The sequence below is a fragment of the Dryobates pubescens genome, chromosome 1, assembly GCF_014839835.1.
Source record: "Dryobates pubescens isolate bDryPub1 chromosome 1, bDryPub1.pri, whole genome shotgun sequence".
Taxonomy (NCBI): Eukaryota; Metazoa; Chordata; class Aves; order Piciformes; family Picidae; genus Dryobates; species Dryobates pubescens.
In genome coordinates, this window is record NC_071612.1 from 11,143,435 (window position 1) to 11,155,174 (window position 11,740).

Below are 11,740 nucleotides of genomic sequence, written 5' to 3' on the forward strand. Positions count from 1 at the left end.
GATCTTATGCCAGGGTTATGCTTGCACCAGGATGACAGGTAATAGCTAATCTGAAGCTGAACAGCTTCATCTGCTCAGATGAAGTCTCACACACTATCTCTACGCTAGTTTAAAAAAGCATAGCACAAATCTGTAATCAGTTTAGAATAGATCAATACCCCCAGGCCACATGGCTGAGGCACCTGGGGTACAGCAACACAAGTCATGAAGTCAAACTCCGTGTATCTTCAAACCAGAGCCCTGGAATTTCAGGCTTGCTGTGAACCATCAGCACTGTCTGCTTGTAAAGTATTGGGTTTGCAAAAGCCTCCTCCTGTCCTTAGCTCACCCGCCCTGGCGGGTTTGCCAGAGGCAGCAAAAGTACTCGTCCACCAATTCTGAAAGTAACTTTTGACCAATGCTGGTAAATGAGGTAGGAGACCAGAGAGATCTCAAGAACTCCTTGCACATGGGCAAACATTTTGCAAATGGGTACGGTGCATTCCCACACTCAAGCCCAGCTAGGCAGAATTACGCTGTTCCCATCCATTACCAGCAAAACAGTCCCTAAGGAGGCACATCTCCAGGACCTCAACGGCCTCCTGGAGCACTGCCATAACTCCAGGCTGGTGCAGACCATGCCTCCCTCCACCTGATGCAACTGCCGTTTAACTTCAGCGATCAGCAGGAAATACAGGGATGGTTTAACCACAGATCCAAATGGACAACCAGTAAAATAGTCCAAAGTAAAGGCACCAACATCTCTTCCACAACAAGTTTTTTCAAGACAATGGAGTCATGTACTCCATTTTTACAGAAAATAACCCACTTAAAGGGCAGGTATGATGCTAAATAAAACCCACCTCAATCCAAGTGCAAGTTATTTAACTGAAAAGAACTAAATTAACCACTTTGCTTCCAACCTACAGCACAGCTACACACCAAAGAAAGCATTTTAAGAAGAACAGTCATGCAAATAGAAGGCAAATAAGCAGGGCATATATTAGTTGTATGGAGGTCAGGATCATGAGCCTGATTCCTCATTCCAGAAATAGCAGGACTATCTGGTGTCTATTCTGGTCAGCCCAGCTTGGATGCAGAACAAGTAAATACTTTTCAGTAGTGACACAGACAGTAGCTTACGTCCTTCAAGGTGCCAACACAGATCCTGCAAATGCGCAAAGGAATTTTCTGGAGAACTGAAGGGGAACGAAGGTAAATACCTGAGACACTTGTTCCACACAAGAAAAAAATAACTTTAAAATTCTGATGAATAGTTTCAGCTCAGCCTCCCCTCAGAAATAAGGATAGCAGAAGAGCGAAGCACTACCGGCAAGCTCAACTGGAGCGCTCCGCAAAGAAACCTCTGCTCAAACCACTTGATGCAAACTCCAAGCCACACAGCTATAAGCAACAGATACAACAGCAATGCTTATCAAGTGCATGCCTTGCAGAGGACATAGACACTACAACTTGTTCATTCTGTACTCAGAAGTCCCACTGTTCTGTTAATTTACATGCCAGACATCCAGCTGTTGCTCTTGCATCTTCCCCTAACTTTTTTTTAGTGCACTTCTCTGTAATCAAGGCACATTCATGCTAGAGGATGTGAAGTTCAGGCAAGGAAAGCACTTATCCTAAAGTTAGAGAAAAATTAACATCTGAGAAGCTCCAGCACATTACACCACTTGCCTATTTATCCAGAAGGAAAGCTACAGGAAAATATTAACTACCTCTGTGAAATCAGAGAGGGAAATATTCTCCTTCACAATGATGTCTGAAAGAAGTCCTGTGCAGAAACACTCTGCATGGCCATGCCTGAGAGAGGAAGCTACAAGAGGTGTACAGTAACACAACACATGTAAACTATCAGAGAAGCAAAGGGGAAGATAAGCAAGAAAACAATTAAGAAAAACAAATGGAGCCAGGGAGCCACTGCTTACCTTCCAACAGGAACACACAGCTCCCCATGATGGGAAATGCAAGGCCAAATTCTGCCCTCAAATTCCTAGGAAATCCAAAGTAAACTTTCCTTCTACATTTGAAGAAGTAATAGTTATTGGAAGGGAATGTGTCTGTGGAGAAAACTTCCCAGCAGAAGTTTTAATTCAAACACTTCTCCTGGTTGCAGGAGCTGGTAAGGAAAGCAAATCACCAGAAGAGCCACAGGAAGCAAGTGGAAGTGGTGGCTGAGTTCCCTGCACCATAAAACAGACACAAAACCTCTAGGAAAGACAAAAGGCGTTGTACACTCCAGCAAACTCATCACCCCTGCTCACTCCCAAGCTAACCAGTTAAATCATCGTGCTGCCCAACTGAATGACATGTTGAGCACAGCTTTTATCTTTGCCATGATCCTCACAGAAGGAAAATGGTAGGAAAGACTCAAGGTACTTGGCTAAATAGAGTGTAGTAAAGTTTAACCATAAAATAGCAAGAAAGGTTGAGGAAAGGAGTTAGTAACATAGTGTAACACATGCCGTATTCAAGACAATACTACAGGTTTAATGTAATCTTGGCACGACAACTCCTGATTCTCTGGAGATGGATTTGACCTCATTTTTATTTAAAAGTGCAACTGAAATATTTATAAACAGCCCCTTGAAAAAGGATTCAGGGGCAATTTAACTCTTTAGCATCTACAGTGATTTTGTCTTGGCAGGTCACTTCTAAAACTCACTGTGTTTGAAGCTCTTTTTATGAGATCTTAGGGAAAGGGTGATAGTTGGATCTGAGAAAGTAAAACTTCCAACTGCTGCCAGCCACCCCTCCCACACACCAACTGATTATATCGAGTCTGAAAAAACAGTGAGAATTAGCCAATGTCCTAACTCGTTCTCAAATCAGAGAATATTTATCAGCCAAACAAATTCTACAGCAAATAACCAGCTTCATGCTGGGGGGGGGGGGAGAAAGTAGGTCATACCAGATCTTACCCAAAAAAAAAACCCTGGGCACGCTGTAATTGCACACAGTAATTTGATGAAAAGCAGCTGCCTCACCATATCTATCTGTGATGTCTCTTTCAGAACTTTGTTTAGGGTTGTAAAAAGCAAGTCTGATAAAATTTCTGGTAAGTGGGACTGAAGTAAGCCTTAATGAAGTAGGGCAGTTCTAAACGTGGAGAAGTGTCATCAACTCATCAAATAGCAACTTAAAAGTCAAGCTCATCAGATACCTTCCATTTCGAGTGCCAAATCGTCAGTCCTAGCTCACTAAGCATCTTCACATCAGTCATTTCTTTTAAACAAATTCACAACAATTTCCCCAGCATCAACTGGTGCGTCACATACTGTAACACTCAAAGCAATACCACAACAAAGAACTCTGACCTCCCAGGTCTTCTCAACACAGGAGGCTCCCTCACAACATTCAGTCACTCCAGCTTTCAGTGCTATTTATTCGTGCATGATATAAATATGCAAGAAGACATGATGGTCCATTGAATGTTTTAAATACTTTCTCAAATTCCACAAACAAAAGCAATTTAAAAAAGCAGCAAAACTGAATAGAAAGCTGATGAATTAAATGAATTAAAATTAGAAGCCATTCATAAGGATTCATTAAAAGCTAAAGGGAATTAAAACGTTCTAGACCTGAGCACCACATCTGCAAGTAAGGCTACAGCTCTTAACCCGAAATCATCCACTGCTGTCCTCCTTAACAGCCCTTTTAAAAGGCAAAACATCCTACTACCTCAACAAACAGTTTGAAAATTGTCATTAAAAAAAAAACAAACCACACAACAAAAAGACACCGAAGTAAGAGCATGTGAGAGAAAGCTGCTGCTCTCAAAATGAACATCAGCATGGTGGCCAAATGAGAATGATCGAGTCTGACACAAGATACAACCCATATGGGTTCCCACATCTCATTAAGGCTCTCCTCCTACAAACACCCATGCACATGGCTCGACGTGATGCTGCGAGAACTTGTGGTGACTGCAAGGCTACACACTCTAGCAGCACAGTTAGAGACCAGGCGCCTGCAGGATCAGCATCTTTCACCTGAGCCAACAAGGAAGCCAAGGAAAACAGAAACACACAGAAATCGAGAGTGCTGTGAAGGTTTAGTTGCATGACAAAACGAGACTGAACAGGATAAGTGAAGAATCAGCTACTGTCCTGAAAGCTCAACCTTATTCACTGCTTGTAACTATGCTGCTTAAAATTGGTTGAAGTTCAACACCTCTGCATATTTTATGAGAAGCCTGGAGATACTTGGAACTGACATGCATGGCAAAACTCACACAGTGAAGCACTACAACACTCTGTTGCTGTAATTCATAGAGAGTTTCAACGGCCCAAAAGCATGCTTCCCATTAAAGATGTAGGCACTTCGCATTGTCTACAGCACACTGTGAACAATAACCAACCAAACACTCTCTCACCTCCTTTGTCAATCAAGTCAAGACAGCCAAGTCATGCAAACAGCCTGCTGATGAGAGCATCTCAATACACAGCTTCACTCAAATGAAAATGCCTTCCACAACGGGAACCTTACGAACTACTTCCTTGGCAGAACAGAGCAATGGGAACTCAAATTTGGAAGGTACAGTATCAACAAAATCAGAAGTCAGCATGGTAGAGCACATCAGAAAAAGAGCACCACATGCTTCATTTAGCACCGAGCGGTATTTCCAGGCAAAATTTTCTGAACCCATTAAGCAAAACAGTGCAAGTTTTGGGGGGCTTTTTGAGATTAAACTAACTACTCTGTCAGTTTCATCACCTCACAAAGACTTCCAGTTATTCAGAGCAAGGCAATCAGAGAGACCTGACACCTAAAGCTTTCAGAAATCTGCACCATGCCCACACTGAGCACAAAGCCGATTCCTTTCGGATGACAACAGACACCAAGAGATCAACATCACAGGAAGGCAGTTGTTGTTCTTTAGCGTCTTTAGTTTCAGACGTTTCCTTCCTGGTTCCCTAATCCTAAATCATTTCTACACTCCCATCGAAAACACAGGTAAACCTCCACCCAAACCACAGAAAAGACATCTGCCCCAAACCACAGTCAGAACGTTTTTGGCTTGCTGCGGACCTCCAAGAGGTCTTCTGTACACCAGCAACAAAAAAAGCATAGAACAACAAAAAGATTCAGGTCGCTGCCACATCCATGAAACATGTCTTCCAGCTCCAATTAAACGCTTGAAAGAGAATTTTTAAAATCCACAAGCTTTTGAACAGGGACAGAAGGGACTGCACCGGAGGGAAGGGGGCATGCAACCAGCCGATATCCAAGCAACAGCGGGGGAAAAAAAAAAAAGGAAAGAAATCAACAAGTCAGAACAGCCCAGCGCGGAGCAAAACCCGTGCAGAAAGGTGCGGACCTACCTTGTGGAGGTGCCTTTCCTGACATCGCAGATGCTGCATTTGAAGGCTTCGGCGCTGTTCCTGAAGGTGCACACACTACAATCCCAAAAGCCTTCGTCGGCTGCAGGTTTGGCTTGCCTTTTCGGCCTTGGGGAGGGGGAGGGAGAGGGAGAGGGGAAGCGCGTGTGTGTACGTGTGTGTTTGGGGAGGAGGAGAGAGGCGGGGGGAGGAGGAGGGAGAGAAGGAGGAGAGAAAGAAAACACACACATGAGAAACCATGTTACAGAGCCCCGAAACCCAGCGCCTCTTCTCCTTCCCCCGCCCCGCGCCCAGGAACAGCCGACAAACACCTACCGGGGCCGGCGCTCGCAGAGGTGCGGTGCGGAGCCGCGCTCCGCCCCCGGCCCAGTCCCCGAGCCGCGGGAGGGCCCAGCCGGGCCGGGCCGGGCCGAACCCAGCCAAGCCGAGCCGGGCACCTCCCCCGGTGCCCCCCGCACCGCGTCGGGGGCCGCTCCCCCTCCCGCAGAGGGAGGGTGGGAGGGTGGGTGGGAGAGTTTGAAGGCTGGGAGGCGCGTTCCCTCCTCCACCTTGTTAAACCTCCCTTTGTCTGGGAGCAGCGAGTGCGCGGAGCGGGAGTGCGAGCGAGCGGAGCCGCCATGGCTGCGCTCACACCATACCAGCCCTGGCACCGGCGGCAGGCACGGAGACACCGGCACTCCTCCTCCTGCCGCTGCTGCTGCCCTTCCACGCTCCCTCCATCTTAGGAGCCTCCCTCCCGCCCTTCCCCGCCCGCAGTCGTCCGTCCCCCCCTCCGCCCCGGCCCCCCGCGTTACCTGGCGGGGCGGCGCGGGCACACCGCCCCCCTCCCCGCCCGCTCCCTCCATCTTAGGAGCCCCTCGCCGCCGCGTCCCCCCCTCCTTCCCCCGCGGCGGAGCACACGCACGCAACTACCAGCCAGGGGCCTACCCACCGCCATCCCCTCCCTCCCGCCGCGCCAGCGCCAAGCCGGGCCAGCCACCGCTGGCGGGGCAGGGGTGGTCCCCGCCGCGCTCCCTCCATCTTAGGTGCCTCTCCCCGCCCGCCCCCGGCGCCCCCCGCGCCCCTCGCTCACCTGGTCGGGCTCTTCTTGTCGCCCATGACCATGGATCGGGGCCGCCCCTGCCCTGCGCACAAAGAAAGAGGCGAGGGGGAGGGGAGGGGGACGGGGCTGCCTCCGTCCAGCGGGCTCCGGCTGCTCCTCACCCCCGCGCCGCCGCTCCTGCCGCTGCCAGGCTCCGCTCCAGACTAGCAGCGCAGCGCAGCCCGGCGCCCTCCCTCTCCCTCCTCCTCTCCCTCCCCGCGCCGCGCCGCTCCGGCGGGCGGAGCTCGCTGCCGCGCCGCGGCCAATGGGGGCGGCCCCGCCGCCAGCCCTGGCGGGGAGCGCCCCCCGCGCCGCACCGCCTCCCCGTCGGGTCCCACCCCCGCCCCCGGCCGGGAGCCCCTGCGGGGTCGCCTCACTCTCTCTCTCTCCTTCCCTCAGCTCAGCGCTGCGGGCGCTGTCCCTCGCACCGGCACCCCGCCGCGGCGGGAGGGCTGGCTGCTCTCGGCCCTTTCCTTTCCCGTCTCTTCCCCCTCGGAGGGCTGGTCGCCTGTTTGTGCCCCCGGGGAAGTGGGGGGCTAAGGCCGTGGCCTGCTGCAGGCGGGAGCCCGTGAGAAGAGAGGGCGGCCAGGCAGCCCCATCCTGCCCGCGGGGCGGGAGCGATGCCCGGACAGCGGGAGGGGCAGCAGGTACCAGCGGCGGGGGACGGGGGCTTCGTAGGCCGTTCCGTGAGGGGTAGGGCGCTGGAAGCATGCCTCGCCCCGCCGGCGGCTGCGCTGGAAGTTACCCGGTAGGGCTGGGCAGCAGCCCGGAGCAAACTCCTGTTCCGTGCCCTTTCCTCGGGACAGGCTCTTTGTGCCCTCACGAATCCCGCGGCTGCCTCTTTTATGATTTTCCGTTCCACTTCGGGTCAGGCCGTACAGTGCCAAAGGCATTTTGACAGCACTGCCATAGTCTTCCGGAAACGTCCCCGTCACCCCCTCAGTGATCTATTCACTCCGCCAAAAGCATAAGCAGCGCTTCTGCAAAACTCTCAAGGTGGCAAGAAGTGACATTTCTCAAAAAGCTGCAGTCCTGCCTCGCGTTTCCTCCCTCCCCCTTCGGCCTGTGGACACACTGGTGAGCTGGAGGGCAACGTTCGGAGGAGAAGCCCTTGCCCTCTTTGCTGAGCTGCTTCTTGTGCAGGGCTGATTCCTCAGCAGCAGGAGCTGGGGCAATGAACAGGTGGGGGAGGCCAGGGATAATGAGCCATGAGTAAAGACAAGAGTTGGTTCTACCTCTCCTAGCTGCGCAAGTGCAAGCCTGGCAGGGCACACATTTTTTCACTGAGCTTTCCCAATTTCTCTCTGGCGACTAAGCCAAGACAACTGAAGAGAAAACTTCATGCCCAGGCAAGAAAACAGCACAGGCAGGAGGGATGCCCGTGGGCTGCACAGGGCTGTGCCCAAGAGCATGACGACAAGGGCTGCAGGCTGAGGATAGGGACAGTCTGAACACAGTTAACCTATAGCTGAATACAAGTTAAAGATAAAGAAAAACGTTACCTACAAAACAAACCAGTATCAGTGGCTTATGGCAGGAGGGAAACATAACCATGTCCTGCACTTTAAAGCTTTAGTGATCTGTGCACACAAGCCACAGAGATTTTTTTTTCCCCCTTCACCGAAGCCCATCCTAACAGCCAAATCATGCTGACAGTCACCTCCTTGTATTTAAGGTAATCCACTTACCCTACCCAGCCCCCTCGGCCCCACACAGGTGATTTAACCCTTGGTGGCACCTTTGACAGCTGCTCTAGCTGTGATTTGCACAGAGGAAGACTTCCAACGACTTTTTTTCTACACCGCGCAAGTTCCTGAACAATACAGCGAGAAGCAGACATACTCCAAGGGCAGAGTTAAGGTTGCAGAATTATCACATGTAGGAAGTGTCATTTTCCCGTTGCATCTGCTGTTTTCCAAACATTTTTGCTCTTTTAGATTACAGCAGTAACGTTTGCTTTGGGAATCTGTGTGGGAACAGTAGCTCAGCAGTGCTCACGGGGTCTGGTAAGTGCAGAGTCCTGGTGTGCAATCGCTACCAGAACTTCATGGAAATGATGCTTATTGGGACAACAAGAACACAGCGTCTGGAGATGAGGTCAGCAGAGAACCTGAGAAGAAGCACAGAAAGGCAGAAAGTGCTGACATTTTGGCTCTAGAGGAGAGCTAAGCAGTCTGACTCCTGTTTTCTGCCACAGCTACTTCTCTTAGCTCCCCATTGCTGCATCAAGCAGAGCGACAGCCACCACAGGCACAGAATTCTTGTGAAGAAGCTGCAGCTCATTTTTAGAATGCAGTTTCTCTCCTCAAAAAGTTTCAGGGTTGATGTGATATTTTCATAGCAAAAGTTGTTTTCTTTCCAAATACCTACTACATCCTTTATTATCAATTCCCCTGGAAGCCTTCCTTCCACAGCAAATAGTGCTTCCAAAGTCACATGCTAAAAGCTTGGCAACCCTATAGAGTGTGACATCACTCAATCCTGTATCAGCAACAGGAGGTTGATTATTCCCAATTTGTTAAACACACTTCAAGCCACAGTTGGGTGTCTCTACATTCATGGACAGTTCCTGGAGGAGTGCTGTGGCTGGTGGTGGGCTCACAGCTGGATCCAAATCGAGCCTTTAGGATGCTGCATCCTGCAGGCAGCACTTCCCTGCTGACCCTTCCAGACACTAAGACAGGAGCCATTGCCAGAGATCAGGGCTGAAAGTACAGTCAAACTAAATGACAGTGGCCTTGATGTGGTGTTTCTTCAACACCATGGTATTAGCACAGCAAGTTATCCTGCTGGCCTTGAAATTCACCAGTGTGGCATGAGCAAGGCACCCCACTGAGCATTTAGGGATTTTCAGTGGAGCCGAGGCTATCGCATGCTCACCAGGCAGCCTTGGGCAAGCCGTTGAGCACTCCTCCTCATTAACTCCTGCAGTCTGGAGAGAATTTGTAGGTGCATGCATGGATCTGTGGCACAGGTTTTCAAACCAATCTCATTCCAGCTAAACATTTTAGACTCCACAGTGCCATTCAGCTGGTGGTAAATTCACCTGAAGAAGAAATTCCCACCCTTGACTCCAGAAGATGCCACTTTCTCATCAGTGCCAACTGTGTGCAACGGCTTGCTTGAGAGCACTCCCAACTGCAAGAAGATTCTGTTAACCCACTTCTTTCCACTGCTTCCCTTCCTGCACCATGTGTAATTTTAACAACAAAAACCTCCTGAAGAGACACTGGTTGAAGGTGCTTCCAGGGCACAACAGACACAGCACTGGGACACACGCAGCAGCCATGAGAGCAGGGCACAAACCTCTCAGGACAAACTGTCTGTCACAGCCCATGCTGGGACCTCAAGCAAAATGGCTTTTCATAGCAAAGCTTTGGCTGGTAGTCAGTACATCCTTCATGTCAGGTACGGAGATGTTGGGATAAGACAGATGGAGCATTATTACCCCTCTGCATCCCAGCCCATTTTGGTTGGAAGAGACCTTTTAGATCATCAAATCCAATTGTTAACCCAGCACTGCCAAGTCACCACTAAACCATGTCCCTCAGTACCACACCTATCACCCTTTATTCCCCTTGCATAACTGGTCTCCCACCCCAGTAGCATCACAGCTGCTCCTGCTTCCTTGCTTCAGCCCTGAAAAGAGCTGACATCCCAAACCAACAGTCTGTATCCTTCACAAAGCATCTGGTCAGGGATGCTAACAGGCACAAGCATCTAAGAATCCTGTTAGCAGCCTGTTCAGCACAGTGAGACCTCCAAAATCTGGGGTGTCATGAGCTCAGGGGTAATTCCCTGCACCCAGACCATCATATAAATGGCTTTAGAAGTAAACTAGGATGCTACACATGCAGTCAAAGTCAGTATTCATGCCTGGGGTTCAATGCCAAGTATAAGCATTAACCTGAGCTTCTCAGCCCCCTTGGTCACTGTGGGAACCACACATGTGCGTAACTTCTCAGGAGTGATTGCTGCCCTGAGCAGCCTGAAGTCTAACCAGCAGTGAATGAGTTTTTCTGTGGATTTAATAAGGAACTTGTTACACAGGAGTTAGAATCAGGCTCAGGACACAGGTCTCTCTATTAGCTTAGCCAGAGTTAAAAGGAGCAGAAGTGATGGTGTGGCTCTCTGGGGCAGGGAAGTTGCATATCACCACACAATTAGCACCTTTTAGTAGAAGTGGGCAGAAAAGGAAATGAGCAATTGAGGGTAGAAATGGTGAACCAGTTACACCAGATCACTGTAAGAGCCAGCATTCGTTTTTCTGTGTCCTGCCAAAGGAGATTAAAAGTGTTTGGCTTATCCAGGTATCCAGGATGAGGAGAAGATATCAAGGGGTGGAAGAAAAAGGGGCTGTGTGAAAGCTGATGGACTTCACACAAAGTAACATAATGTTTGCCATACCGTCAGAGCATCCTTGGCAAAGGAAGCAGGAGCCTTTGCTCAGAAGCCTGGAAGTGTTCACCACAAAACAAAATACCAAACCAGAAAGCATGTGCTGGCCAGAGGCACTAGTGGCCAACTGACCGCACCCTCTCTTGCTTTCAAAGCACAGCATTAACTGCCATCGGCTCCAGGTGCTGATGCCAGCAAGAGTCAGGAAGTCTCACTTAACACTTGACAGCACCTTTGAAAACGTGGCCCGGGCTGAATTCATAAGCTTTTGGGGGAAAGTGTTGGGCTAGGGATTGTGTAAACACAGGCCTGGCTGATGGATGGCCCTGGTGCACCACAGAGATTTATGCAGGCTCCAGCAAAAGGTACTGAATTAACAAGATTAATACTGGGATGCTAAGAGACTTTACTGACAATTGTGGGAGAGAAACAAGTGATAAGGAAGAGTTAGCACACAGTGTTCTGTTTTCCAGACCTCACTAAACACTTGGATGTATGGTCAGGTGGGACATTTTCAGTTGTGCTGGGAGCACAGGCATGGCAAAGTAGGCAAGGGATGAAGCAAGGAGAACTGTGAGGCTGGAGGAAGATTGTTTGTACAGCTCCTCAAAAAGCTGCCTTGTGGTGAACATTATTTGATATTTTCCTTGGTGATCTCATTAGGAAAAGGAGGGATTGTGCTAATAACCTGAAGATGAGAGGCAAGATGTCGTGAGAAGAACTTTGAGAGAGAGCAAAATGGAAATAGGATGCAATACAGACTTAGGCAGCTGGATGCTCATAAAACTTCCTGACATAAAGCAGAAGCTTATTGGTATGGCACACAGGAAGGAGACGACCTGTCTCAGGTGTTTGTGTGCTGTTGGTGTGACCTAGCTCCTGAAGAGGCCAATGTCAATCAGGGCTGTCAGAGGAAGTACCAGTG

The 11,740-nt window shown here is 49.8% G+C and overlaps 1 protein-coding gene across 1 annotated transcript in view; it reads right to left on the bottom strand.

The window, feature by feature from the left end:
• RYBP (RING1 and YY1 binding protein) overlaps positions 1 to 6,613 on the bottom strand; it is a 46,646-nt gene extending 40,033 nt beyond the window's left edge. Inside the window, exons 1-2 of the mRNA XM_054180257.1 lie at positions 6,409 to 6,613; positions 5,319 to 5,444 (exon numbers count right to left, since the gene is read on the bottom strand). Of these exons, the coding sequence (XP_054036232.1) occupies positions 5,319 to 5,444; positions 6,409 to 6,440 (158 nt within the window). The 5' untranslated portion in view covers positions 6,441 to 6,613. The remainder of the gene's footprint in view (positions 1 to 5,318; positions 5,445 to 6,408) is intronic.
• Positions 6,614 to 11,740: the final 5,127 nt, after the last annotated feature.